Below are 27,528 nucleotides of genomic sequence, written 5' to 3'. Positions count from 1 at the left end.
AAAGCAGCAAGAATATTTGCCTGCTGTCACTTTAAGACTGATTGCATGGATCCATTATATTGATACATATTATAGCTGCATGATTAATCGTAAAAAGATTGCAATCTTGATTTAAGCACCCACGCAGTCTTATTTTATTAATGACAATGATTTGCCCCCGTCTATTAAACCTTTGACAAAATCATACCAGAACATTCAAATCTGTGTTGGTGCTTCAGCGCTGAGCCAGGGAGAGCCATTTTGAACCACACAGTACTAAGATAACAGTTTAAATTTAGTATATAAACACTGACGTCTACGATACTGATAATTTGTCATTGAATCATTCATTCAAAATATTCATTCAAAAACACTGATTCCAGTAATGAACCAAGTATTAATTAAAGAGTCACTGAATTCATTCAAAAAAATTTTTTTTTTAAATAATTCATTCAAGTTTATTAAAATTTTTTCAAGCGATCAAGATTTTGTCACAACCTCTAGTAAATTACGTTATTTTGTTTCAGAATCGTGGGAGAATCGGAATCTCTATTTGAATCCAAAAAAACGTGATTCTCATTTTATCCAGAATCATGCAGCTCTAATACTGCATAGGTCTCTGAGGTAATTTCGGTGAGTTATTGAGGAATTCGGTGTTCACATGCTGTCTGCAAACAGGAAACAGCATGCACAACTGACAGGAACTAAAACACGTGCAAATTATGAACTTTCACTCTATGATGGTTAAACTTTGCAATTAATCAGAGAATCACATGTGTTTGAAACTATAAAGCACATTGCACATTGCACATTGCAATTGCACATTGCACAACATCAGACCTATATTGGATTTAGGACCACATATGAAAGTAGGCCAAATCAGAATAGAAAAGATCAGTGGTTTCTGCTGTTCACACTGTCTTGAGAAAAACAGATCAGAGTCACACATGAGTCACAGACATCACAAAAAATTTTGGGCCACATTTACCTGCAGTCTGAATGTAGCCTTAGAGTGTTCAAATGATATTCAGAGATGCTTATGGTTCCACTGACACCCCAAACAGTTCTATTCACTACTCAATAAATCACACACAATCTGCACTCCACCCATTATTAATGCAGTCCAGACACATGCAGAGGAATCCAGCTTGAAAATGAAATGGAACTTCAAGCAAATCATCCTAACCGATCTTTCATAACACGCTGCTAGGCTAGTAAAAGATTCAGTCTCGCAACCTGTTCTCTTTACAGTTCTCAAGTTTAAAAACAAAAACCACAGTCCAAAATCTGATCTCAGCTCATTTGTTCAGTTCCATCTTGAAGCATTTAAGAAAGGCCATAAACACAGAAGCAGAAGTGCTTTCTCTGCAGCTGAGGTAGGCAGAACAGCTCGGCTGTAACTGTGAGAACGGATAGTACATCTTGAATGGATTTTACCGGTTTCGTCTGAGCAGAATCCGAGCCTGGATCAGGCGATAAAGAGAGAATCACCCAGGACACCAAATACAACAGCTTCCGGAAGAGGACCTGTATTGTTGTGCTTCTGTCCAATGTTATGACAAGGTTACAGTCACTGCTCTGTACAAGACGCCACACACACACACAGAGACGCTAAGTAGCCAGACTAAATATTCATGGCTGATCTATAACTATAAAGGTTTACTACAATAACATATACATGCATTCAATTGAGGATAAACATATAATTATTGTCAGTGACAATTTATATGCAGCAAACCCACACAAGGAGCAAGCAAGTGCTTTATACAGTATCATCAAAAAATGTAAACTATATTATTGTCCATATATGCGCTCCTAAATTTTTAGAATTAGTGAGCTCCATGTGCTCCTTGAGAAAAAATTAAAACTGCTCGACTTATTTTGTTCGCAAAATGCAACTATAATTCTGTCCAGCTCTTTGTATAAGTAAGCAATAAGGTACGAGAGGCTGTGCTGTATCGTAAATAAGTCAGAACTGAAGGGCGTTGTTAGGCATGACCCCTTCAGCCGTGACTTATTTACGATACAGCACTAGCCTATTGCTTTTATAAAATGGTTATCACACAATACAAATATTAAAGCCAGAAATATGTATCAATGCAACTTTCATGAAGTAAACTTTCACTAAAAGCCTTCCTTCCGCCGGAAAAAATAGTCCCTGACCGTGGCTGCAAAGACTGTCTTTATGAGTGTGTCAGTCAGTAGCGAAGATTTTTACATTGAAAAGACTGAATTTGTGAATTTGTGCTTTGACTAGCGCTGTCAGTCATGGGAAAACCCCTTAACTGTTAAAAGGACAAGATAATACATCAGATTTTTTATTACAAACATAGGAAGGAAAACACTAAATCTGAATGCAGGTAATAAACTCGCTCACTAGATCTATTTCTCACAATACTCTTCTACATAATACAGTAAGCTTCAATGAACAATATCAACTGAGAACAAACAGTTTATGTTGTCAAGAGTGTTTGCTAAGGGTGTTGTGTAGTGATACACAGAACCGTTGGGTGAAGCGGTCATAGCCGTGTTTTATCATGAATAAAACACAGCTATTGACCAATCAAAATCAGAACTAACCGTTTTATAAAGGTGGATACATACGTATATCCAACCTTATCGGCATACATAAAGTATACTCGTGTAGGGCGATACATACCATATACTATACAGTACAGCATATGTATTGTCGCAAAATGTAAACTATATCATCGCCCAGCTCTATTCTGCTAAATGTAACTATAAGGCACGAAGACATTAAAATATTATAAACATTAACATATATCATGATTTTCTGTAAAGCTGCTCTGAAACAATATGTGAAATTGTGAAAAGCGCTATACAAATCATTTTGACTTGATTTAGGACTCGATAATGCAGCTGTAGCCAGGATGGCTGCATACACATTAATCGGACAGTTAATTGGACAGTAATCATATAACTGAGATTATAACATGTACACATTACTTCATCACGAATTATGTACTTCAAAATCACAGACCCTGGCCTACATACACAAGCTATACACACAGCTTTACACTCAAACCCCCAGCACACACTTACAGACTACCATTTATAATTTGTTTAGCAAAAAGCAGACAGGAATAACTGAAATTATTCAGGCCTTGTGGAGCACAGCACTGGGGTGCGACACTGAGGGTCCCTCTCTCTTCCTGTTAACCCAATTATCTAGACAAAAAGCTGCTTCTGAGCCAACGATCGTACAAAGAGAAACAAATTTCAAAGTGAGCAGCAAAAGGGCAGCGCGCATATCAGCGGTGAACAAAAAAAAGACAAGCCACGCACACACTTAGCTGGCCTACCATCCATCCTGCTGAGACCGAGCGGTGCACAGTGGATTGTGGATCTCTTTTATCTCGCACCCCAGACTAAATCTCTGCTGTACACCTGTGGGGGATGGGGAATAGAGAATGGTGAATCTATGGATGGAGGACAGACAGGGAGAGAAAGTGGCCGGATAAACTTGAGGTTGCAAAAAACAGCCTCTAATGACTCATGAACTGAATGGCCTAACAATAAGCTCCTCTTGAGCCTGCACTTAAAACAGAGGCTTTCAAACGCTCCATTATCCTCATCTAAACAAGGCTGCAAACACCAAAGACACTGAGCACGTTACTTTCAGATTAAAGGCCATTTTCTGATTACATTTTCATTCGAAAAAGACAATTTATCGGAATATTCTTGCAAGAATAAAATCGGAACAAACCACAGCGTAAACTACGGTTTACGTTCTATTGAATTTCATTTGTACACAACACAAGCTCATGCAAGTTTTGCATTTTACTGCATTCAAAGCAGCAAACTTCCAGTCTCTCTCTTGAATGCAACATAGTAGTCACTAAAACTGCAATTTATTGACTGGCTGCTAGAGACAGGCTCCAAAAGGGAGTCAATCCAGTCAAAGTTTACAGCAGAAAAAATATGTTTACAGCCTGGTACAAAAAGTGGTTTTGGTCTATATAACTAATTTTGCCCTTCATGACAACTATGAGAGGGGTGAATTTTTTTTTTTTATAACAACTGTTTAAATTATATGAAGCCTTACAGTTCTGCACAATTGAGGGCGTGGCCACTTGAGTGACAGGCAGGTGGATTGCCGTGGCTGTCACTACTAGCTGTTTGTCTGCTGTCTGTTAGCCGTCACATCACCTCAACTCCACCCACATCCCGTCTCTTTGACCATTTTCGGTAGGGCTGGGTATTGACACAATTTTCACGATTCGATTCAATTACCATTCACATGCTTTCAATTCGATTCGATTATTTTGGATGTAATATTTCAGTTACAGTACATGGCACATTTTATAGAGGAAAAAAAAAACTTTTTCTAGAGGAAAAAAAAAAAACTTAAATTACACTCAATGATGTTTTTATTATAAATAAAGTTTAGAATTACATAATCATATTTCTACTCCAATTTGTTTTTTTTTTAAATATAAACATTTAAATCGCGGCTGTCATAAATGATTTATTCAAACATGCATTAAATATTGAAGAACATTAAAAAAGGATGTTCACATGCGCTCGTGCTGCTGCTTCTCTTTAACTGAGGCGCTAAAGCGATCTGTCAAATCACATTAAACAGCGACAAAACGGTATTTATTTTTTTTGAATCTCATAATAAGATCGACATCATTTGAAATCTGAGACTTTGCTTCATATCAAAAGTAACAAAAAACAAAGATTATTACGATTTATTGGATGGGAGGCGCTACATATTCTGCTCATTCATCAACTGAAAACAGACTAGGCTAATCGATTCTTGGGATTTAGGAATCGATATCGGTTCATAAATGAAAATCGATTAAAATAGAGAAATCGATATTTTTTACCCAGCCCTAATTTTCGGTTATCCAGGAGTGATGCGCTGCCAAGATGGCGACGGCCGGCTCCACCCATTTTGGGCTTCAAAATGTTCTTCAGAAAAATACGGGTGACGTCACGGACACTACGTCCACTGTTTTATACACACTCTAAAAAATGCTGGGTTGTTTCAACTCAAGTTCGGGTCAAATATGGACACACCCAACTGTTGGGTTAAAAATGTAATTTAAGAATGTAACCCAATGGTTGGGTTTGTCCATTTTTGACCAAAACTTGGGTTGAAACAACCCACCATTTTTTAGAGTGCAGTCTATGGTTCCAACGGTTAAGTCTGGTGACTCAGTCTGAGCTGCGAATTCGTAACTAATGAAGATGTGTGACGTCACGGCAAAACCGAAAAAAAAAACAAAAAAACAGAATTAAAGTGACATAAATGGAAGGTGTGTAGTTTTGCAGGAAAGTGAAGTAGGTTGGATATTTTTACATTTTGGGATTATTATTTGTTTTACGTTGATCTTTTTTTCCTTTTTCTTTTTTTAAAAGTCGCCACAGAGTGCGATGTCATTATGACGACTGCGGTATCCGAAGAAATTTCACATGCTCATAGACTAGTGTGAACTACTGTACAGCATAAAATGTGTGCTTTGTTTTCATTCTATTCTCATCTGGAAAAGCTTTTTGGCAATTTTGAACAGCAGTCAACCAATCAACCCATTCATTTCCATTCATCTGCAAATTCTTGTTTATAAGACTCTTATAAATGCCACTTCTTTTAAAGTATGTAAAGTAATTGTTATTAAAATAACCAACTCCTCACTCACTATCTGACATTACCCAGAATTATCTTTACACGGAAATATAAATTGACATTCAGTTATGGTGGGTATTTTTAATGTTCAAAAATAAATAAATAAATAAATAAATAATACACAGTTTTCTCAGATTTTTAGAAAATAGAGTATAAGCCTAATGTGATTAATTAATGTTTTTATACCTATAGAATCAGAATATGACCAACTTTTGATTATTATTGGAATATTATTAAGCACTCAAACAGCGGCGCATCCTCAATATTAAGATTATTTGATATTTACATCAATATGGGTTCAACTTTTACACTTGTACCCCTCAATCATTGAAAAGTTGGGTCGATCTGCTCTTAAATCAGTGTGTGACACCATCTGAGGTCACATTTTTGAGGCATTACTCGGGGCGCCTGACAAAAGCAGGTTTTCCGCTTTAGTCCTGTGATCAAGGAGTGCCTCTATAAACCAGGACCTGACCAGGTTTACGACAATACTGTCCCAGGCCAAAAGGCTCCAGCTGCATTTCTCATAAGATCTCACAAACCTCCCTCCAATCCGACAGTGTTTACATACTACACATGATAGTGGCTTCAAGACAAAGCACACAAATCCACGGCCAGCCTGCACTCCAGGATCTGAGCCTTAATCACCTTGCTTCAGACATAATCACAGGATAATAGCCTCTTTTTCTCCTGGCCATTATGCACTCAACATGTGTACTGCCTAATGGAAAAGAGATGGATGTATCCATGTAGAGATGAGACCTGCAGCCATGTGTGGAGATGAGCTGTATCTTCATCTGCGCTCCATCACACTGGCTAACTCAGTGTTACTACATCCTACATATGACACACATTACCTCAGCACTCTCAAGGTCCACACAGCCCACTATATCCACGAGTTTTGCCACAGAAATCCTCAGTTTTCGAGTTGATGTCACTGATTTCACCACACCAGCAGCCGTTAGCCGGTGTGCTAACTAAACCAGTTAAATCAGAGCTGAGCTTTAGCTGCAATCTCTGCGTGGAGAGAGAGCTTACAGAGGCCTATTTCTACGAGTAAACGACTAGGGGAGAGTATTATTATTGTTACCGAGCTGAAATGACCGTTGAAGTGACCGCTGCCTTGCGCGAGCGCCTGAATTCGCACGAAGCGCGCCCTGAAATTCTGTGGATTCCTCGCTCGCGCAGCGGACGCAGTCACTGTCAAAAAAGGACAATCGGCCTGAGACGCTCAAACACTCTTACCTCATCATTCAGTTTCCATTATATCTCCAACACTCTGTGAGGAAATAAACTAGAGGAGCATGGAATGACAGGCGGGAGACTCTTCTTTCCTTTTTTTAAACGTGCGAGATAAATTCCAGGCTTCTTTCGCCGCTCCTTCTGGCTCCTCGTTTCCTCCGTGCAGCTTCGCCAGTAGTGAAGTAAAAAGAGGAAAAAAATGAAACCTTGCGAACGTCATTCAGGCATCCGTGTGTGCCTTTACTGCAGACAGAGGGCGCACTGTGGCCCACACGTCTTTTTAAAGGATTAGTTCACTTTCAAATTAAAATTTCCTGATAATTTACTCACCCCAATGTCATCCAAGATGTCCATGGCCTTTTTTCTCCAGTTGAAAAGAAATTAAGGTTTTTGATGAAAACATTCCAGGATTTTTCTCCATATAGTGGACTTCAATGGCCTCCAAACAGTTGAAGGTCAAAATTACAGTTTCAGTGCAGCTTCAAAGCGTTCTACACGATCCCAGACGAGGAATAAGGGTCTTATCTAGAGAAACCATCGCTCATTTTCTAAAAAAAAATATTAAAATTTTATACATTTTAACCATAAATGCTCATCTTGAACTAGCTCTCTTCTTCTCTATTTGAATTCCAGCAGTGTAGACGCTGCTAAAGCCGGGCACACATTTAACGATTGTAAGGCCGATTATGAATGTAATTTGATATTTACGACTGATCATGTCCAATCGCGCCGAGTCAGGGCAAGTTGCGTTCAGTCGGTGTTTACAGTTGGTGCTTAAAATCGTGCAGTGTGCTGCGTCTAAAGATTCTAGTCTTAGAATTTTAGAAACAGTCATTTCCAGTCATCTTTACAATAGCGCTGAGAGCATGTGAAGGAAGCATAATATTTGCGACCGATGACGTCTCTGTTTCCTTGGAGACTGTGTCAGGCGATTGTAAACAAGCGGCGAAATGGCGTCAAAAAAAGTTTGCAACATAAAAACACATTGGACAACCGGTATGGAAGAAAAACTGGTTGAACCCTGGCAAGAGTACGAATATCTATACAACATATCTTCGAAGGAATACCATAATAGAGGTGATAAGGAAAGAAGCTGGGCTGCTATTGAGGAAGCTTTGAACGTGTCAGGTACAGGGCCGGATTATCCATAGACGGGATTGGGCGAGTGTCCTGGGGCACCAGCCAATAGGGGGGCAACAAGTGATAAAGATAATGACTAGACTTTTTTTTTTTTAATCATGTTTTGTATTTGTATTATTTATCTGGAAAGATACTGATACAAAATTAACAGTTAATGATACAATATATACAGAGAGAATATAAAGAGCCCTGCCCCTTTGATCATGAAAGTGAAAGTGCCCTTTACTTCTGTGGTAATTTAATGGTCTGTACAGTGCCGTTTCAAGTCGAACCACCAGAGTGCAAGCTCTAAAAATAGATTAATTTACCAAAGTTTACTCACCTCAAATTCTCTCTGTAGAGAACAAAGTCCATGTTGCCTCTCCAGCCAGGACCTCACCCATATCCTGCGCGTTTTTCCTCTTTTTTTGTTATTTTCCGCACAAATATAGCTGCAGATGAAGAGCACCAGCTGTTTGTTTACATCCATTTTCAAGATCCCGCGCACAGTGTGTTGCTTAGCAGCGGTCTCAATCGTAAACGTTTGTGTTCTCCGACTGTCAACGATTAAAATCGGCTCCAGTCGAAGGAAACAATCGGTATGTGTGTTCAGTTCAGTCTTAGAATGTTTCAGCTAATCGTTAGGTGTGTCCCCGGCTTATTACTGCCCTCCTCAGGTCAAAGTTTGAACTAATTGTTATATACTTGCACTAGCATATTGTATATGACAATTTAGTTCAGACCTGTGGAGGGCAGAGCTAGTTCAAGATGAGCATTTTAAGTTTAATTTTTTTGGTTTCTTTAGATAAGGCCCTTATTTCTCATCTGGGATCATGTAGAATGCTTTGAAGCTGCACTGAAACTGTAATTTTGACCTTCAACTGTTTGGAGGCCATTGAAGTCCACTATATGGAGAAAAATCCTGGAATGTTTTCATCAAAAACCTTAATTTCTTTTCGAATGAAGAAAGAAAGACATGAACATCTTGGATGACATGGTGGTGAGTAAATTATCAGAAAATTTTCATTTGAAAGTGAACTAATCCTTTAATGTATTTACAGACATTATATTTTTTTTAATCTATAAATTTTACTTGTATACATTTAAATATATGATAGATACGTAACGTTATATAATTAGTCTGACTTTCCACACATTGATTCTGTCATACTATCAAGTCTTACACACATTTTCAGTATTTGTTATATTCCTAATATATTCGGTTATTGAAGTGAATTACTTCTCACCTAATCAGTACACTCTGCTCTTACTATCTCTTGTGCGTTTTGAAGCCAAAAATAATGCATCCATCCATAAAAAAAGTAATCCATATAGCTCCAGGGGGTTAATAAAGGTCTTCTGAAGCAAAGCGATGTGGTTTTGTAAGAAAAATATCCATAAAACTTTATAAATTCAAATAACTAGCTTCCGGCGGACGACCGTACGCAGAATGCACAAGTCGACTTGCGCCAAATGAGTAACCCCTGACGTGATGTATGATGTAGGAGTATTGTAAGATCACGCCTCTCGCAGTTCAAACAAATAGGGCTGTGTAATAAATTTAAACTCCTCTTCTCTTTTAGTGAAATCCTCCGACATTTCTTTTTAAATATGATCGTTTTAGACTTATAATCCGTGATTTGTTTTTGCTCTATCCTCTGCGCCTCCGTGTTCGTCATTAGTTGTGCTTCAAGTCAAAGGATACTCTTTAGGATATTTTTAAATATATCTTTGATTGTGTTCGTCTGAAGATAGTCATATCATATACACCTAGGATGGCTTGAGGGTGAGTAAATCATGGGATCATTTTCATTTTTGGGTGAACTATCCCTTTAAAATGACGATTCGTTGACGAATCAGACATTGCTGCTTTATCACATTATTTATTGATTGATTTAAAAAATAAACTTCTACATTGATTTTGCTTTTCTCTATATATTTTAGACATTTATTTAGTTCAAATAAGCGTTTTTTTTTCTTTTAAAAAAGCGGTTATCTAACATAATCCCTTTTACATCGGATTGTGAAGGAGCTGATTTCGTTTCCTTTCTATGTGTTTATATTTCTACTCCATACGTCACGCTGAACGAGTCACGTGCAGGAAATGAACAAAACACTACCGCAGTCAACTACATGTTAGTATGTTTTATAATTCTCTTACATGCAAATATATTATATAGCGTAACATAAGCAGATATTTTAACACAAATTTTGGTGCTTTAAAACGACATGCGACACATAAGGGGTTATTCAAAGGAAAACAAGCAGCTAGTATGCAAGAGTAACGTATTCTGCACAAAATGGATTTTATCATATTTAACTTGCACAAAAGAGATTGCACTTGAAATAAATGTGATTAATTTCTTTCGAGATCGTTCTTTATTGCATATTATTACAATAATATTATTAATGCAGTATTTCAGCCAGCTTGTTGCTTGTATTATTCTGTTATTTTTATTGCTTGTATTATTATTCCAGAACAGCTAAAATTGCCATGAAGGGACTTTACTGCAAACCAAGAGGAGACCACCAGGGTGATGTGAAGTTTGTCTTACAGGAGACGGTGAGAGTGCCTGAAAATGCATGCATTTACACATCCAAAGTTTCCTGGAAAAAATCTGTAATAAGCGATTTGAAATTGTCTGATGTCTTTTGTTTTTTGTCACAGAATGTACCCACTAACATTGGCAGCCATCAGGTCAAAGTTCAAGTAAAAAGCTGTGCACTTAGTCCGGTTGATTTTAAGGTGATATGATTTTTCACTATGTCTACAATATCTTGAACAACATCTAGTCATTTAAGTTGATTGAAGACTGAAGGACAGCAACTGGAGAATAATAACAAATTTCAAATCATATGTTTAAAAAACATGATTGACTTTATTTAGCCTTCATTTCACAAACTACATTTTATTTTTAGGAATATTTGCATCCATCTTAATCTGTTTTTCAGCTGTATGAGGACCTCAAGCTTGAGAACGAGCATGTCCCAGTTGGAAGGGAGATCACTGGGGTTGTTCTACAAGGTTTCCATGACTTCTACTTTTACTGCAGATTACTAATCAAATAAACTTGACTGATAAATCTGATGCGATGCATATCCTTTTCCAGTTGGACCCAAAGTGACGTTTTTCCAGCCAGATGATGAGGTTGTTGGTAAGAACTTTATTAGACTTTTTTTTTTATTAAAGTCTACTTTATATGTATATAATCAAATAAACATTTGCATGTCTTCACAGGAATTCTCCCTGTGGATGCTGAGCAGTCTGGCCTTTGTTCTGTTGTGCTTATTGATGAATATAATTTAGGTATTGTTCGCATTACAATCCTACATACTGTAGTTCCTTGAAGATACATTGGTTTTCTAACAGCATACTTTTTGTTTCCATATGCTGACAGTTCAGAAGCCTGAGAAAGTGAGCTGGTTTGAAGCAGCGGCAGTAATTAAAGACGGTCTCAGGGCCTACACAGCTCTCCATACTCTGGCTCGGATGGCTGCGGGTCAGACTGTACTAGTGCTGGATGGGGCTGGTGTAGGTATCTGTGCAGAGGTCAAAAGGGCAACAACTTCCTATGCTTTCTGTTAGCATATACACTACTATTCAAAAGTTTGGGGTTGGATATATAAATGACCACCTTTCTAATATTGTGCTGGTCCCCCTTTTGCTGCCAAAACATCCCTGACCCATCAAGGCATGGACTCCACTAGACCCCTGAAGGTGTGCAGTGGTATCTGGCACCAAGATGTTAGCAGCAGATCCTTTAAATCCTGCAAATTGCAAGGTGGGGCCTCCATGGATCGGACTTGTTTGTTCAGCACATCCCACAGATGCTTGATTGCATTGAGATCTGGGGAATTTCGAGGCCAAGTCAACACCTCAAACTCGTTGTTGTGCTCCTCAAACCATTCCTGAACCATTTTTGCTTTGTGGCAGGGCACATTATCCTGCTGAAAGACGCAGGAAGTAACGTTTCCATGAAAGGATGTACATGGTCTGCAAAAATGCTTAGGTATATGGTACATGTCAAAGTAGCATCCACATGGATGGCAGGACCCAAGGTTTCCCAGCAGAACATTGCCCAAAGCATCACACTGCCTCCGCCAGCTTGCCTTTTCCCATAGTGCAACCTTAGTGCCATGTGTTCCCTAGGTAAGCGACGCACACGCTCCCGGCCATCCACGTGATGTAAAAGAAAATGTGATTCATCAGACCAGGCCACCTTCTTCCATTGCTCTGTGGTCCAGTTCTGATGCTCACGTGCCCACCGTTGGCGCTTTCGACAGTGGACAGGGGTCAGCATGGGCACCCTGACTGGTCTGCGGCTATGCAGCCCCATACGCAACAAACTGCGATGCACTGTGTATTCTGACACCTTTCTATCAGAACCAGCATTCACTTCTTGAACAATTTGAGCTACAGTAGCTCTTCTGTTGGATTGAACCACACGGGCCGCCCTTTGCTCCCCATGAGCATCAATGAGCCTTGGCCACCAATGACCCCATGACGCCCTAAGTCCTAGACAGGATAGAAACCAGGCCTAAATGTTTTTACTGTCACTTTTGAACAATTTAATGTGTCCTTGCTGAATATAAGTATTCATTTCTTTCAAAAAATAATCACTGATCCCAAACTTTTGAACAATAATGTATATGTTGAAACGGGTCAATGTTGTCATATTCTGATATTTTGTTGTTATCATTTAGTGGTCTTCTCATATCAGAATCAGCACAGCAGTTCTACAACCATTGTTTGGCTCCCTGCATTCAAGTCTAAAATCAAAATCTTGCACTTCCTGTTTTGTGTGCATGCAGCCCTTTGGAGTTCTAGCCATTCAGCTAGCCCACTATCACGGTGTGAAAGTCCTGGCTACAGCTTTGTCTCCGGACGACCAGAAGTTTTTGGAAGAGCTCCGGCCGAGTGTGGGTGGGTACTGAAGTGAAGCATTGTGGAGAGGAAGGACAGCCAAGATATTTTCCCAAAGAAGTGTCAGTTTAGGATGGATTTCAAGCTTTGATTGACTTACCGCTTCACTGGAAGTTTTGATTCTTGAAAAACTTGGCATGAGTTGTTCTGAAATCCCTGATAAACACCAGACAAACTGAAATGTCAGGCTGGGGAGTGAAGGGCAAAGCTTTTTTTAATCTTTAGTTGTTATCTCTTGTTCTTGTTGCTATCTGTAGTTTATCTGTTCTCTTTTATTTACGGTACCTGTGTTCTCATTTCGTGAGCATATGAAAACCATCATTGCATTTTATGTAAAAGTGAGAAGTCTCATATCTAATCTAATCAAATGTAGAAATCTATATGTTTTGATTGTTGCAGAGGGCATGTTCTCATATTTCAAAGATGTGTTGTAATGCTGGCAGTTCAAAGATTCAAACCCCTTCCTTTCATCTGTGTTCCTCTGAAAATCAAAACAGATTTAATTTGTCCTAGATTTTTGTCTTTCTTAAAACTTATGCACATTGATTGTCAAACCTTTTCTGGTAGTTCTTTCTCATCTTCTCACTTCTGCCTTGAGCATCTTTGTCTTTCTTTGCTGTTTGACTTTCTTCATATTGTTTCTTCCTGCTGTTTGCACTTGCTCAAGGTGTGCAGGAATCACTTTTGGGTAAGTTGCGTACGGCAGAAATCTCTTCTATAGGTGCATCTATTCACACTAACATTCATGATGCATATATTCTTTGACACTATGTACAAATATTTAATTGATATTAATTCGATGATTTTTTAAGCATCAGTACTGAAATTTATATCTCTTCCTTCAGCTCGAGTGATCAGAATGTGGGACTCAAAGGAGAACTTGGTGGACTCATGCCTTGAAGAAACTGGAGGTCTTGGAGTGGACATCGTCATTGATTCAGGAGGTTTACCACTACTTTATATGACATTTCTAACCATTTCAACATAGTCTTCTCATATCTGGTTTTAATTAATTATATTAATACTGACCTCCTGTCCTACAAGCATTTGTGTTGCAAAATGTAGTTCATGTAAATGGTGGTAGTTTTTTGTTTTGTTTGTTTTTTGAAAGAAGTCTCTTATGCCCACTAAGGCTGCATTTGATATTTTTGTGGAAACCGTGATGCACTGCACAGGATACTTTGATTAATAGAAAGTTCAAAAGAACAGCATTTATTTTTTAATTACATTTTTTGTAACAATGTAAAATACTTTAGTATCACTTTTGCTCACTTTAATGTGTCTTTGCTGAATAAAAGCATTCATTTTCTTATGTGACCCCCAAACTTTTGAATTGTAGTGTACATTAATTTTAATTTCATGTTTGTTTTCAATTAGCAGTGTATGATTTTGAGCCTTTCTTGAACAGTGAGACTCTATGAGGAGGAGGCAGAAGCTCAGGGGCATCGCCCACATAAACATGACCTCCTTACCCTTCTGTCAGTTGGAGGTCATTGGGTCACCACAGAACAACACTTACAGGTTGGTAGCTCCCTGATCTCTTTAATATACTTTAACATTCAGCATTTTGTGTCTTCATTTTATACATCAAATATTGATTGACTAGCAGCATTGATTTGTACGTTTAGATACACTTAATTATTATCCTCTTTTCCAAGCTGGACCCTCCTGACAGCCACATTCTCTTCCTGAAGGCAGCGTCTCTCTCGTTCCTTAATGATGAGGTGTGGACAGCATCTCGTGCCAGGCAGGGCCGATATCTTCGTATCTTTTACTACAAACTTCAATAATCTGTAACTGAACACTGTCTCCTGATTGGCCCAGTTGTATCACAAAAGCATTCAAGCCTCTGCATTGTTTATCGGCCTTGAAAAATCGAATACTCTGTTAAAGAGATCCAGCTCAGTGTAGCTTAGCAGATGCTTTTATCCAAAGTGCATTTTCTTTTTTATATTACTTGCCATGAAGGCTTAAAGGTTAGTTCATCCAAAAATGAAAATTATCCTATGATTTACTCACCCTCAAGCCATCCTAGGTGTATATGACTGGAGGGGGTGTTGTTTTAAAGCCCCCAAAAATGATGCATTCATCATAAAAATAATCCGTACAGCTCCAGGGGGTTAATAAAGGCCTTCTGAAGCAAAGCGATGGGATTTGGTAAATAAAATATCAATATTCAACTATAATAACTAGCTTCCGGCAGACAGCCGTACGCATTGATTTGCGGCGGAAGAGTAATCTCGACCCAACGCCTGACGTAATGATGAACACAGAAGCTAAGAGGACAGAGAAAAACAAAACACCAGTCACGAATTAGAAGTCTAAAATGAGAATTTTTAAAGAGAAATGTTAGCGAATTTTGCTATAAGAGAAAAGGAGCTTGAGTTTGTTGCACAGATCTATTTGTTTGAACCGTGAGTGGTGTCTAAACTTACGATACTCCTACATTCCATGTCATACATCGCTTCAGGGGTTATTTGCGCAACGTGCGTATGGTCGTCCGCCAGAAGCTGGTTATTTGAATTTATAAAGTTTTGAAAATTATGGATATTTTTCTTACAAAAACCCATTGTTTCACTTCAAAGGCCTTTATTACCCCCCTGAACCGTATGGATTATCTTTTATAATGGATGGATGCAATTTTTAAATATATCTCTGATTGTATTCGTCTGAAAGAAGAGTCATATACAGGTGCTGGTCATTTAATTAGAATATCTCAGAAAATTAGAATATTGTGAAAAGGTTCAATATTGAAGACACCTGGTGCCACACTCTAATCAGCTAATTAACTCAAAACACCTGCAAAGGCCTTTAAATGGTCTCTCAGTCTAGTTCTGTAGGCTACACAATCATGGGGAAGACTGCTGACTTGACAGTTGTCCAAAAGACGACCATTGACACCTTGCACAAGGAGGGCAAGACACAAAAGGTCACTGCAAAAGAGGCTGGCTGTTCACAGAGCTCTGTGTCCAAGCACATTCATAGAGAGGCGAAGGGAAGGAAAAGATGTGGTAGAAAAAAAGTGTACAAGCAATAGGGATAACCGCACCCTGGAGAGGATTGTGAAACAAAACCCATTCAAAAATGTGGGGGAGATTCACAAAGAGTGGACTGCAGCTGGAGTCAGTGCTTCAAGAACCACTACGCACAGACGTATGCAAGACATGGGTTTCAGCTGTCGCATTCCTCGTGTCAAGCCACTCTTGACCAACAGACAGCGTCAGAAGCGTCTCGCCTGGGCTAAAGACAAAAAGGACTGGACTGCTGCTGAGTGGTCCAAAGTTATGTTCTCTGATGTAAGTAAATTTTGCATTTCCTTTGGAAATCAGAGTCCCAGAGTCTGGAGGAAGAGAGGAGAGGCACACAATCCACGTTGCTTGAGGTCTAGTGTAAAGTTTCCATAGTCAGTGATGGTTTGGGGTGCCATGTCATCTGCTGGTGTTGGTCCACTGTGTTTTCTGAGATTCAAGGTCAACACAGCCATATAACAGGAAGTTTTAGAGCACTTCATGCTTCCTGCTGCTGACCAACTTTATGGAGATGCAGATTTCATTTTCCAACAGGACTTGGCACCTGCACACAGTGCCAAAGCTACCAGTACCTGGTTTAAGGACCATGTTATCCCTGTTCTTAATTGGCCAGCAAACTCGCCTGACCTTAACCCCATAGAAAATCTATGGGTTATTGTGAAGAGGAAGATGCAATATGCCAGACCCAACAATGCAGAAGAGCTGAAGGCCACTATCAGAGCAACCTGGGCTCTCTTAACACCTGAGCAGTGCCACAGACTGATCGACTCCATGCCACGCCGCATTGCTGCAGTAATTCAGGCAAAAGGAGCCCCAACTATTGAGTGCTGTACATGCTCATACTATTTTTATGTTCATACTTTTCAGATGGCCAAGATTTCTAAAAATCCTTTCTTTGTATTGGTCTTAAGTAATATTCTAATTTTCTGAGATACTGAATTTGGGATTTTCCTTAGTTGTCAGTTATAATCATCAAAATTAAAAGAAATAAACATTTGAAATATGTCAGTCTGTGTGTAATGAATGAATATAATATACAAGTTTCACTTTTTGAATGGAATTAGTGAAATAAATCAACTTTTTGATGATATTCTAATTATATGACCAGCACCTGTACACCTAAGATGGCTTGAGGGTGAGTAAATCAGGTATAATTTTCATTTTTGGGTGAACTATCCCTTTAATATAGACTCCATGAAAATGGCTCCGAAAGGCAGATCTTTATTCTTTAGACAAACCACTAATGTTTTACTCTCCATTGGAATGAAGAAAAGAGATGACTAGATTGTATCAGAGCCATTTTTTTCTGAAATCGCTATATGTTGCAATGAGGTCGCTGGGTTCCTCAGTGTGCATATGGCTTGTCCATGTCAATTTAATATCTATGAGACCTGAGGGTTTTCTCCCAGTGTCCTCAGGCTACTGGAACGACCTTGTCAACGACATACAGGACACGTGGTTTCTGGTCTGTAACTGGGTTATTTGCCTTTAGTCTGCTCTCTCTCAGATATCTTGAAAGATGTGATGGATAAACTCAGCACAGGGACTTTCAGGTGAGAATGAGGAATAAACAAGTGTGTGAAAGGAGAAAAGCTTGTGTGTATGAGAGTCTGTAAAGGAGGAGAGATTACGAACTTAAAAATGAATGTATGTGGGCTGTGTCTGTGATGCGAAGAGAAAAGTGTGAAATCAGCTTTGTGTGAATAATATTGAATTTGACTATTGTCTCTGCACAGGCCGCAGTTGGAGGACCCTGTGCCTTTATATGAAGCCACGGTCTCCATGGAGATGGTGCAGAGAAAGCAAATGAGGAAGAGAATAGTTGTCAAGCTTTGAAGAGGACTGAAAATATGTTTTACATAATTCTGTAAATTGTAGTCATCGTTGTTATAAATCATGTTGTAAGTTGCATTTTCAATGGATTGTAAACACATTAAAATTCTTTAAATGGAAATCAATCATTTTACCAAAACAATAGATGCATCACAAAGCAAAACTATGAAATATATATAATAAACCTATAAAATTGGTATTTACGTGTAAACGTTTTGCTTAGGAACTTTGGCCTAGTTATGACAAACCTTAGATGTGATTCTCCCCTTCTCAAACATTCCCAATGGATTATTAACGCCACCATCTGATCCCATTTCTCTTGCTCATTAATATGGGCAGCATTGTGTGGAAAAGGACAGATAATGCTGACCTAGAATCAAACATCATTGTTCAGAGGTATGCATTTGATTATCAGTAGTCTCCTAACAAAAACTCAGCATGCAGCTCATTTGCTTTCAATAGAAGATTGGTGTTTGTCAAGATCTCATTGTCCTAAATGACCCCTTGTCTTCCTGTCCATTATTATCAAAATTTTCACAGAGAAAAGTTCACTTAAAAATGTAAAATCTCATCTACTCGCTCTCATGTTGTTCCAAACCTTACTCCAGGGAGATGTTACTAATATGTTCACGCTTATTTCCATGCAGTGTAAGTGAATTGGGGAAAGTGAACATTGTTCTTTATGGACAAAATTAAAATATGAGGTGGAATTAAGGATTTTCAAGTTAATGTATGGTTTTGGACTTTTTAAATTATACTTTCGTAGTGCTTTTTGGAGCTTCACAGCCTTTGGTCACTATATGCTTTTATTGTATAAAAAAACTCATATTTTGGTATTATTTATATACTACTTTAGTATTTGTATTTTAAATTAGCTTTTATTTTTACATTTTCATTTTAATAATTTTGATTACTAAATATGCTTTCGTCATTTTTTTTTTCCTTCAATATTTCAATTTAGCTTTAATTTATTTTAGTTTAAGAATGATTTCAGTACCACAACTTCAGCTTACTTTATTTCAGTTACCAATGCAACATTTCTAATTTTGGTTTAAGTTTTACACATTCAAATTTAATATATTTATATTTTATTCTATTTAAAGGGGTGGTTGATTGTGATTTCACTTTAACTTTAGTTAGTGTGTTATGTTGCTGTTTGAGCATAAACAACGTCTGCAAAGTTATGACACTCAAAGTTCAATGCAAAGAGAGATATTTTCTTTTAAAGAATTCTCTGTTTAAGGACTACAACAAACGCCTGGTAGGGACTACAACTAGCTTTTCCCAGGTTAGTGACATCACTAACCCTAAAATTGACATAAACCCTGTCCCCGAGAACACACATTGCTTCACAAACGATGGTCAATTCAACACTGGATTTGTACAAAAGATTAACATGATGGCACATGCTAGTCGATAAGCAGAATAAACTCCACAGCAGCTAAATAAATTTATCCACTAACCATTCAGAAATGTCCAGTTGTATTCTACAAGTTGTAACTTCTTCCTGAGTCTCTCCATCAGTGTCCGGTCTCCGGTTTGAACACTGTTACTATCATCATTTTGGCTGCGTGAGATTCTCCACCTTTGTTGTTGTTGAGTATCTGAAGGGCGAGCTGTTAAAGCTCCGCCCTCTTTTGGAAAACAGGCCGGGAGCAGCAGCTCATTCGCATTTAAAGGGACACACACAAAAATGGCATGTTTTTGCTCACACCCAAATTAGGGCAAATTTGACAAGCCAGAATAAATGGTCAGTGGGGTATTTTGAGCCGAACTTTCACAGACACATTCTGGGGACACCAGAGACTTGTATTACATCTTGTAAAAGGGGCATTTTTGGTCCCCTTTAACATTATTTTTTTTAATTGTTAGTCTTAGTTACCAATAACTTAAACGGTAGAAGTCTTCAAAATGTTTCCTTTTGAGTTCCACAAAAAAGGAAGTGTTTACTTTTTGGGTGAACTATTCTTTTAAGTATTTTGAACTCCATATTTCCTGCAGTATCGTAGGTGATTGGGTTAAGGGCTGTAGTACAATGGTTAACCGTATCTGTTGGCTCTATACTCAGTCTTGGCTTGCGTTTAATTCTTGGCAGTGACAGCATGAGGCTTCTGGTTCCTTAGTGTTCCAAATGCCCTACTGTTACCACAGTGACTATTGTCTCTGGAGGTTTTGAAGAACCACTCGTGTGTGTTCCAGAATCCTTTGCTCCTCTTGTCTCAGGCTCTCCACCACACACAGTTGTTCTAGGCGAGACAGGTTTGCACCCTGTTTGAGCTGTGATAGCTGTACAAATGGAAAGACTTAGGCTGTAAGTGGTTTCATATCTTTAATTAGACACAGGCAGCATTAAGAATGAATAGATTTTAATTAGACTCACCCTCTCTAGAGCTTTGACATTGCCATCAGTGAGGTTATTGCAAAGCTTAAGGGCAGACTGAATGCACCACTCCTCCCTATCCTGGCTCACTGCTGCCCCCAAGAGGACACTCTTCCAACTAGTACTGCAGACAACAGCATTAAGTCAGTTCTGAATGTATTCAAATAATTGCTATGAAATAAAATATATGGGAGTAAAAGCAATAACAATGACAAGACTGTGGCATGTATTTTGCATTGTCACACAGTCAAATGTTCACTCTTGCAAATAAAATGTTTAGGATGACAAATTCTCACTATTGCTCAGGTTTCAAGGACAGCAGTCTCAGTGCAGTCATCAGTCGCCAGGAAGGGCCATCCATCCCAAACGTCAAGTTTCTGTCGAAGAGTGAGAGCAAATGGAACTTGATTTGCTGTCCTATACCAGTACTGTACTATAAGAACGGGCCACTTTCATGAACACATTAACGACACAACAGAATACAGAATTTATAAGAACTGCTTAATGTCCCCAAGATCATGAATTTAAGTCAGAGTTCGAAATTAGCATGCTTCAAGAACTGCAATATTACATGGTTATACATCAAACTGTAGGAACAATAATGTGACCTTTTTATGCTGAAAGTGATTCAATATTAAATCAAAGAATATTGCATGGCATAGGTTAGTTAGTTGTCACACCGAGCGAGAAAGGTTGACATGAAGCACTCGTTTAAAAACAACAGCACAGAGGAGAGTCTGCTGGCAAAAAGAGAACGGGACAGAGCTCGTAATAAAACAAGAATCAACATTAACTTGTCTATTTGGAGTAGATTAGTAAGGTATTTTATTGAACAGATAAACTGCCATATGTAGCTCTCTAACAGAGTTCATTGAAAAGCATTATCTGTTGTGAAGGGTCATTTCATTATGGTTGTTGTATCGCTGTGCTGGAATTTATTTTAAAGGAAGTACCGTGTCTATTAATGAATATAGCTACAGTAACATATTCAGCTAGTCAGCTAGAGATCCTTTCCATCTAAACTGGTTATATCTCTTAAGCTTAGTAGTCAATGTTTTATGAGCAATAGGATAACCATATTCATCCGCAGAGCTGAAGCACAACCAAAACAATGTTCTTCCGCAAAATGCATGCAGTTTTGTTTTTTAACCGCTAGAGGGCCAAGATTTACATAGCGTACCTTTAAAAACAGTTGTGCTGCTTAATAATTTTGTGGAAACCATGATACCCAAAAATTTAAAATATGAATGTTATTGACACAATATATCTGTTACTTACCTTAAAAAATTATTGTCCTTTAGGTAGAGTAGTTTTTGTGTTAGCTGTTTGTCTCTTTCATCTAGACACAATTTTAGAGTTCCTACAATAACAACAAACAGTGATCGATACAGCTCCAGAAAATTTAATATTTCAGCATGCATGTTCCTTACCTAAATCAACATATACTACGCTGTGGGGGTTGCCAGGGGCAACAAAGCCATATTCCAAAAGCAGTCTGTGATTATCATGAGGACCGTAATTAATGAATGCTTGCTGGAACTTCTTACAGCCTTGGACACTTCTAACCTCGTAGCAGTGAGTTTCTTTGTTGAAGCCAGCTTCAACCTGCACAACAGGGAAAGTTCATTTACGTATAGCCTTTACTTATAACCATGCAAATGTATTGTTTTGTAAGAAATTACACTATCATTCAAAAGTTTGGGGTCAGTAAGATTTTTAAAAATAGTAATAATATTGCATAAAATTGATCAAAAGTGAAAGTATAAACATTCAAATCAGCATTTTAGAATGAATTCTGAAGGATCATGTGACACTGAAGACTGGAGTAATGATGCTGAAAATTCTGCTTTACCATCATAGGAATAAATTACATTTTAAAATATATTAAAATAGAAAACAGTATTTTTGATCAATAAAATGCTGTCTTGGTGAGCATAAGGAACTTATTTCAAAATCTTACTGACCCCAAACTTTTGAAAAGTAGTGTATTTCTGTTAGATGCTCTTACTTGGACATTAGGACAGTGGTTCAGCAGGTCAAGGTACGGTGCAAGTGCATAAACATCCTTCTCCCTGGAGAGATAGTCGCTCTGATCATGTTCCATGTACACCGTACGAGTGTTAACACTACACCAAGCCCACCGCAGGGCATCCTGGGTAAACAACTCCTCTGTGGGCTGGTTAAAAAGTGGCTGGAGGGAGTGAAAAAACATCAGCGAAGAGCAGCAGAGTTCCTGAAACTGTTCTTTCTGCTCCGTAGCTTTTTTCTGGAGACTCCCAGGCAAAAGGCCAATGATGTCATTGGAGAAGTACACGGGGCACGTGTAGGTCTTTGGGAGGATATTAATGTAGGGACTCCACTCTGATGCATCTCCACGATGCCTCTCAGCAATGAGGAAACAACAAAGAGCCAGAAGAGGAGATATGGGAGGATGCCATCTATAGTTAGAAAGAGAGAGGGAAACCAAATTCACTTTAATCAGACCCCATGGTCCATTTCAAACATCTTAGAGCACAACATTCTTAAATCGCATATATAAAATATTTGGGTGCATAGAAAATCTTAATCTTGGCTAATTTTGGCTAAATATAATTATTAACTAATATTATATAATTATATAATAAAACATATTATAATAAAATATATCTTTTTGGTTTTGGGGTGAAAAAACGATCAGTCCAAAAATACCTTTTTATATAGTCACCCATGTAACTCTTCAGAACTGTGCTAGATGTCAGCAAACATTTCTCAGGTAAGGAAATCACCATGTCTTTGGCCTGAAAAGGTGACAAATATGTTTTCATTGTGGTTTCAGATATTTGAATCCAATTAATAACATTTCTTATTATCATCAATGCTGAAAACAGTTTTTACTGCTTAAAGGTGCCATCGAACGTTTTTTTACAAGATGTAATGTAATCGCCTGTTTTTCAGGAGGTCTTTTAAACAAATGAGATTTATATAAAAAGGAGGAAACAATGGAGTTTGAGACTCACTGTATGTCATTTCCATGTACTGAACTCTTGTTATTCAACTATGCCGAGAAAAATTCAATTTTTAATTCTAGGGCACCTTTAAAGGGATGGTTCACCCAAAAATGAAATTTCTGTCATCATTTACTCACACGTAGATTGTTCCAAACCGCTATAAATTTCTTTGTTCTGTTGAAAAACAAAGGAAGATATTTTGAAGAAAGTTTGTAACCCAGCCGCTTTGGGCCACCACTGACTACCATAGTATATTTTTTCCTACCATGGAAGTCAATGGTGGCCCAAAGCGGCCTGGTTACAAACTTTCTTCAAAATATCTTCTTTTTTGCATTTAGCAGTACAAAGAAATGTATACAGGTTTGGAATAACCTGAGGCTGAGTAGGCTAAATGATGACTTTGATGGATTCTTTCAGGATTCTTTGATGAATAGAAAGTTCAAAAGAACAGCTTTTATTTCAAATAGAAATCTTTTGTAACATTATACATGTCTTTACTGTCACTTTAAAAAAAAATATATATATTCCCAACTTTTGAGCGGCAGTGTATTTATATGTTAAAATTACCTTGATAGTCTGAGTTGCCATAAGCCCCCTTCCAGTGTCTGAAGAAAAAGTGTATGTTACATAATCACTATATAAGTGTGAAAACTATCTACAATGGTTACTTACCATGGAAGTCGACAGGGATGAGAAACTGTGAGGCGAATCCTCTTTCTTTCAGCCATCTCCTCAAAAGAACAAACTGTGCTTCGTGAGTCAGAGTAACTACAGGAGCAAAATACACTTATTCAAACAAACATTTCACACTGTACTACAAAGTTACAATGTATCAGCATAGAAACAAAATACCTTTGGAGACGCGAGACTCGTGTTTTTTCCGTCTTTTTTTCCTCGCTCTTCTCCCAGCACGGCACCCAGATTTATTCATCTTAAAGTGTCCACATAACAGCGCTACCTGAAGCTTGTATCGGGAGTAGTGTCATTCTAAACCGCAGTTAGAAATAAAACAGGCATCCACATGGTCAAAAACACAGCCGGATCACGTGCTTAGGTTTTTGTTTCGTCATTGACTTAGTTTGAACCAATCAGAGTATGGATAGAAAATTATTTAAAATATTTACGTTGAAAAAAAAGATGTAAAGCTCATAATCATGGCTCTGTCGACAAGTAAATCTTGATGCACATGACATAGATATCGAACTGTGATGCTTTATGCAAGCGTATTCCTCTGCGCATGCGCAGTAAGTAGAGACGCAGACTACCTCCAATAGAACAAAACTAGAACAGGTACGTGTTTTGTTGTAATCATGCATACGTTTTCCAAAACCATTTAATTTCGTTATTTTATTAATTAAGCTGCTGTTGTGTCACAGGATATGCTCTTATTTTCACTTTCTTTTCCACTGCAGACACATTGCAGCAATGAGCAACAGCAAAGTAGCTCTGGTCACTGGTGCAAATAAAGGCATCGGGTTCGCAATAGTGCGGGCAATGTGCAAAGAGTACGCCGGGGACGTGTACCTGACAGCCCGGGATGTCGCTCGAGGAACCGCAGCGGTGGACAGTCTGAAGAAGGAGGGGCTGACACCGCTTTTCCATCAGCTGGACATTAATGACCCCAACAGCGTCCGCACCGCACGAGACTTCTTCAAAGAGAAGTACGGGGGCCTGGATGTGCTCATCAACAACGCTGGGATCGCCTTCAAAAGTAACTAAATCCATTGATCGGACAAACCCTCTGGTGTTCCTCACATATAGGCGTCACGCTTGCGTAAAAGTCAGAATTGTGAGATAAAAAGTGGCAATTTCCTTTTTATTGTATTATTTCGTGACACAATTTCTAGGGAAAAAAACAATTGCGAGATGTAAATTCAGAAAAGTCAGAATTGCGAGATATAAACTGGCAGTTGCAAGGGGGAAAAAAAGCAAAATTGTTAGAGTGTTGGGGAAAGTTACTTTTAAAAGTATTGCGTTACTCCCTAAAAAAGTAACTAATTGCATTACTTAGTTACTTTTATTGGAAAGTAATGTTACGTTTCTTTTGCGTTACTTTTTCTCACCTGGGTTGGGCTTGCTTGTTTGATTTTTAATAACAAATAAACAAAATAATGAATAAGCCTTTGTCTGGATTGCAGAAGAATAGGATGCAGGAGAAGAATGTTCCACAATCTTATTTAAGCAATAAAAACAATGTAATGTGATGTTTATTCTTTGCTACATTTTTGCTTATTAGTACGCTTTAAAGTCTAAAGGGAAGACCGAATGAAGTGAGATTAAATACATAAAGAATATTTGTGTAATTTAACATATTTAATTACTGTAGGTTTGCGTAATATTTGCATTGAGATGAGTAAATGCTCACATTTAGTCTAGAACAATAACCATCATGTTCACACACAGCGCACACACACCTCTGCACTTATGCTGCCTTCACATGCTATCGGAAATTTGATAATTCCCTCTTTTGAAGTCATGATTATGAGCTCATTGCATTCAAGTTTCGAAATGGGAGGGCGTTCATGTGCAATTTTTACCTAGGAAACACGTTACCATAATTCTGAGAGCATGTGAAGACAGCATTACTCAACATTCTCTCAACATGGGCACAGGAGAGCTGTCAGTCAATACATGCGAAAACAAAGTAACTCGCGTTACTTATTTGAAAAAGTAACTCGGATGTTTTGTTGTAAATTTAAAAGTAATGCATTACTTTACTTGTTACTTGAAAAAAGTAATCTGATTACGTAACTCTCGTTACTTGTAATGCGTTACCCCCAACACTGGATATATAAGAAAAAAGTCAGAATTGTGAGGAAAAAAGCTGCAATTAGCTTCATTTTTTTATTTCGTGCATTGTGGAAACAAGCTTCCATAGCAGACTGTAGCCCCAAATATTGCTCTGTATTTATCTATTTTTTTGTATTTCCCATTCATTATGGGCATTTTTGACCATAAAGACAGATTTTTGTGTTCATATAGTCTGTGCCACTAAAGTCACCAACTATTATACCATTCCGATGAAGTAAAAAATTAAAAATGTAAAATGTTTTAGTCTAAAATGACCAAAGACCACCAGGGGGTTAACATTCTGTCATAATTCACCTTTCATGTTATGTGTAAAGAAAACAATGATTGATTTCTTCATAACAGTGGCAGACACAACTCCCTTTGGGATCCAAGCAGATGTGACATTGAAGACCAATTTCTTTGCTACTAGAGATATGTGCAATGTGTTCTTGCCCATTATCAAACCAGGAGGTAAGTCATAACAGTTACGCCTTGTAGAACCTGCTTGTCTGGTTGTTTTTGTCTTATTGTCTTATTTCTTTCTAGGTCGGATGGTGAATGTCTCGAGCGTAATGGGCTCGATAGCTTTAAGCCGCTGCAGTCCAGAACTCCAGGCCCGTTTCCGAAGTGATGACATCACAGAGGAAGAACTGGTTGGTCTGATGGAGCGATTCGTCCGTGACGCTCAGGAAGGGGTCCATTCAGAACGAGGCTGGCCCAGCACTGCGTATGGGGTCTCCAAAACCGGCCTCACCACCCTGACTAGAATCCTAGCCCGAAATCTGATGAAAGAGAGGCCTGGAGATGAGATCCTGTGCAATGCCTGCTGTCCAGGATGGGTCAGGACTGACATGGCTGGACCAAATGCTACTAAATCTCCAGATGAGGGCGCCATCACTCCAGTGTACTTGGCATTGCTGCCTGCGGGGGCCAAAGAGCCCCATGGGCAGTTTGTTTCAGAGAAGCAAGTGCAGCCCTGGTGAGAGCGAGAAAGAGAAATGTTACTATGTGCATTGTATAATTTCTCATCATTGTAAATATAACACAAAAAGCTTTAACATTTGATCAAAGCTTTACTGAATAGCTAAAAAAACATTTAAAGTACAATTTTGTTCAAATACATGGCTGCAACCACATGAAAATCATCATCATCATCTGGAACCTGCAGTTTGTTAAAGTTAACAGACTAAAATGTTGTGCTCAAATATCAATATTGCAGGATTTATGTAGTTTTAAGATTAAGATCAATAGTTTAGAACTCCAGCTTGTGTATGTGTTAGATATTTAATGATGCAAAATGCACAAATACAATGTTAACTACATCAACTGATCCTAAATTAAAAATTAGTTTTACTCAGTGGACTGTAACTTGTCATCTTATGTTGTACACATGAATAAAACTGATAATTCATTAATCTGGAAAACTTTGAATTACAAAAATAAAATTCCTCTCACCCAGTTGAATTGCTTCCTCTTGAAATGCATGGAAAAAAGTACTGGTTTGGAAGAGAATATCCAACATCTTCGCTATGTAGATTACAGTATATACATAGACATTTAAAGCTCCTGCTTAAATAATAGTTGCTTTCCAA

At 38.2% G+C, this 27,528-nt stretch overlaps 4 protein-coding genes across 20 annotated transcripts in view; 2 read left to right on the top strand and 2 right to left on the bottom strand.

Moving 5' to 3' along the window:
• itsn1 (intersectin 1 (SH3 domain protein)) overlaps nt 1-7,076 on the bottom strand; it is a 54,100-nt gene extending 47,024 nt beyond the window's left edge. For 6 of the 11 annotated variants that reach the window (XR_007185743.1, XM_048196402.1, XM_048196399.1 and 3 more), the window contains exon 1: nt 6,878-7,076. The gene's annotated coding sequence lies outside the window, so the exon portion shown is untranslated. Of the gene's footprint in view, nt 1-3,302; nt 3,388-6,489; nt 6,829-6,877 lie in introns of those variants that run through there. The other 5 variants (XM_048196407.1, XM_048196409.1, XM_048196408.1 and 2 more) reach the window with 3 other exon arrangements.
• Nucleotides 7,077-9,991: 2,915 nt separating this feature from the next.
• On the top strand, nt 9,992-17,900 carry cryzl1 (crystallin, zeta (quinone reductase)-like 1). 6 transcript variants are annotated; one of them, XM_048196395.1, is made up of 14 exons: nt 9,992-10,128; nt 10,472-10,556; nt 10,662-10,739; nt 10,946-11,018; nt 11,104-11,148; nt 11,232-11,300; nt 11,392-11,525; nt 12,806-12,917; nt 13,585-13,605; nt 13,763-13,861; nt 14,326-14,438; nt 14,576-14,681; nt 17,454-17,499; nt 17,683-17,900. In XM_048196395.1, exons 2-14 carry the CDS (start codon nt 10,488-10,490, stop codon nt 17,780-17,782), a joined length of 1,065 nt encoding a protein of 354 aa, XP_048052352.1. In that variant the 5' UTR covers nt 9,992-10,128; nt 10,472-10,487; the 3' UTR covers nt 17,783-17,900. The 6 variants fall into 6 exon arrangements, with proteins under 6 accessions (XP_048052352.1, XP_048052355.1, XP_048052353.1 ...); XM_048196398.1 differs by having other exon boundaries at nt 10,107-10,132; XM_048196396.1 differs by having other exon boundaries at nt 10,128-10,264.
• Nucleotides 17,901-19,526: 1,626 nt separating this feature from the next.
• setd4 (SET domain containing 4) lies at nt 19,527-24,224 on the bottom strand. 2 transcript variants are annotated; one of them, XM_048196389.1, is made up of 10 exons: nt 23,999-24,224; nt 23,819-23,914; nt 23,714-23,751; nt 22,848-22,936; nt 22,168-22,597; nt 21,590-21,764; nt 21,438-21,519; nt 20,456-20,536; nt 20,160-20,283; nt 19,527-20,065 (listed from the first exon to the last, which is right to left on the bottom strand). In XM_048196389.1, exons 1-10 carry the CDS (start codon nt 24,075-24,077, stop codon nt 19,934-19,936), a joined length of 1,326 nt encoding a protein of 441 aa, XP_048052346.1. In that variant the 5' UTR covers nt 24,078-24,224; the 3' UTR covers nt 19,527-19,933. The 2 variants fall into 2 exon arrangements, with proteins under 2 accessions (XP_048052346.1, XP_048052347.1); XM_048196390.1 differs by lacking the exon at nt 23,714-23,751 and having other exon boundaries at nt 23,999-24,040.
• A 68-nt stretch (nt 24,225-24,292) lies between these two features.
• On the top strand, nt 24,293-27,400 carry cbr1 (carbonyl reductase 1). The gene is made up of 4 exons (XM_048196391.1): nt 24,293-24,436; nt 24,559-24,857; nt 26,300-26,407; nt 26,483-27,400. The coding sequence occupies exons 2-4, from the start codon at nt 24,572-24,574 to the stop codon at nt 26,917-26,919; spliced, it is 831 nt and encodes a 276-aa protein (XP_048052348.1). The 5' UTR covers nt 24,293-24,436; nt 24,559-24,571; the 3' UTR covers nt 26,920-27,400.
• Nucleotides 27,401-27,528: the final 128 nt, after the last annotated feature.

The sequence above is a fragment of the Megalobrama amblycephala genome, linkage group LG7 (genome assembly GCF_018812025.1).
Source record: "Megalobrama amblycephala isolate DHTTF-2021 linkage group LG7, ASM1881202v1, whole genome shotgun sequence".
In the NCBI taxonomy this organism is placed as follows: Eukaryota; Metazoa; Chordata; class Actinopteri; order Cypriniformes; family Xenocyprididae; genus Megalobrama; species Megalobrama amblycephala.
The sequence above is the reverse complement of the archived record's forward strand: the minus strand, read 5'-3'. Positions and strand labels throughout refer to the sequence as shown.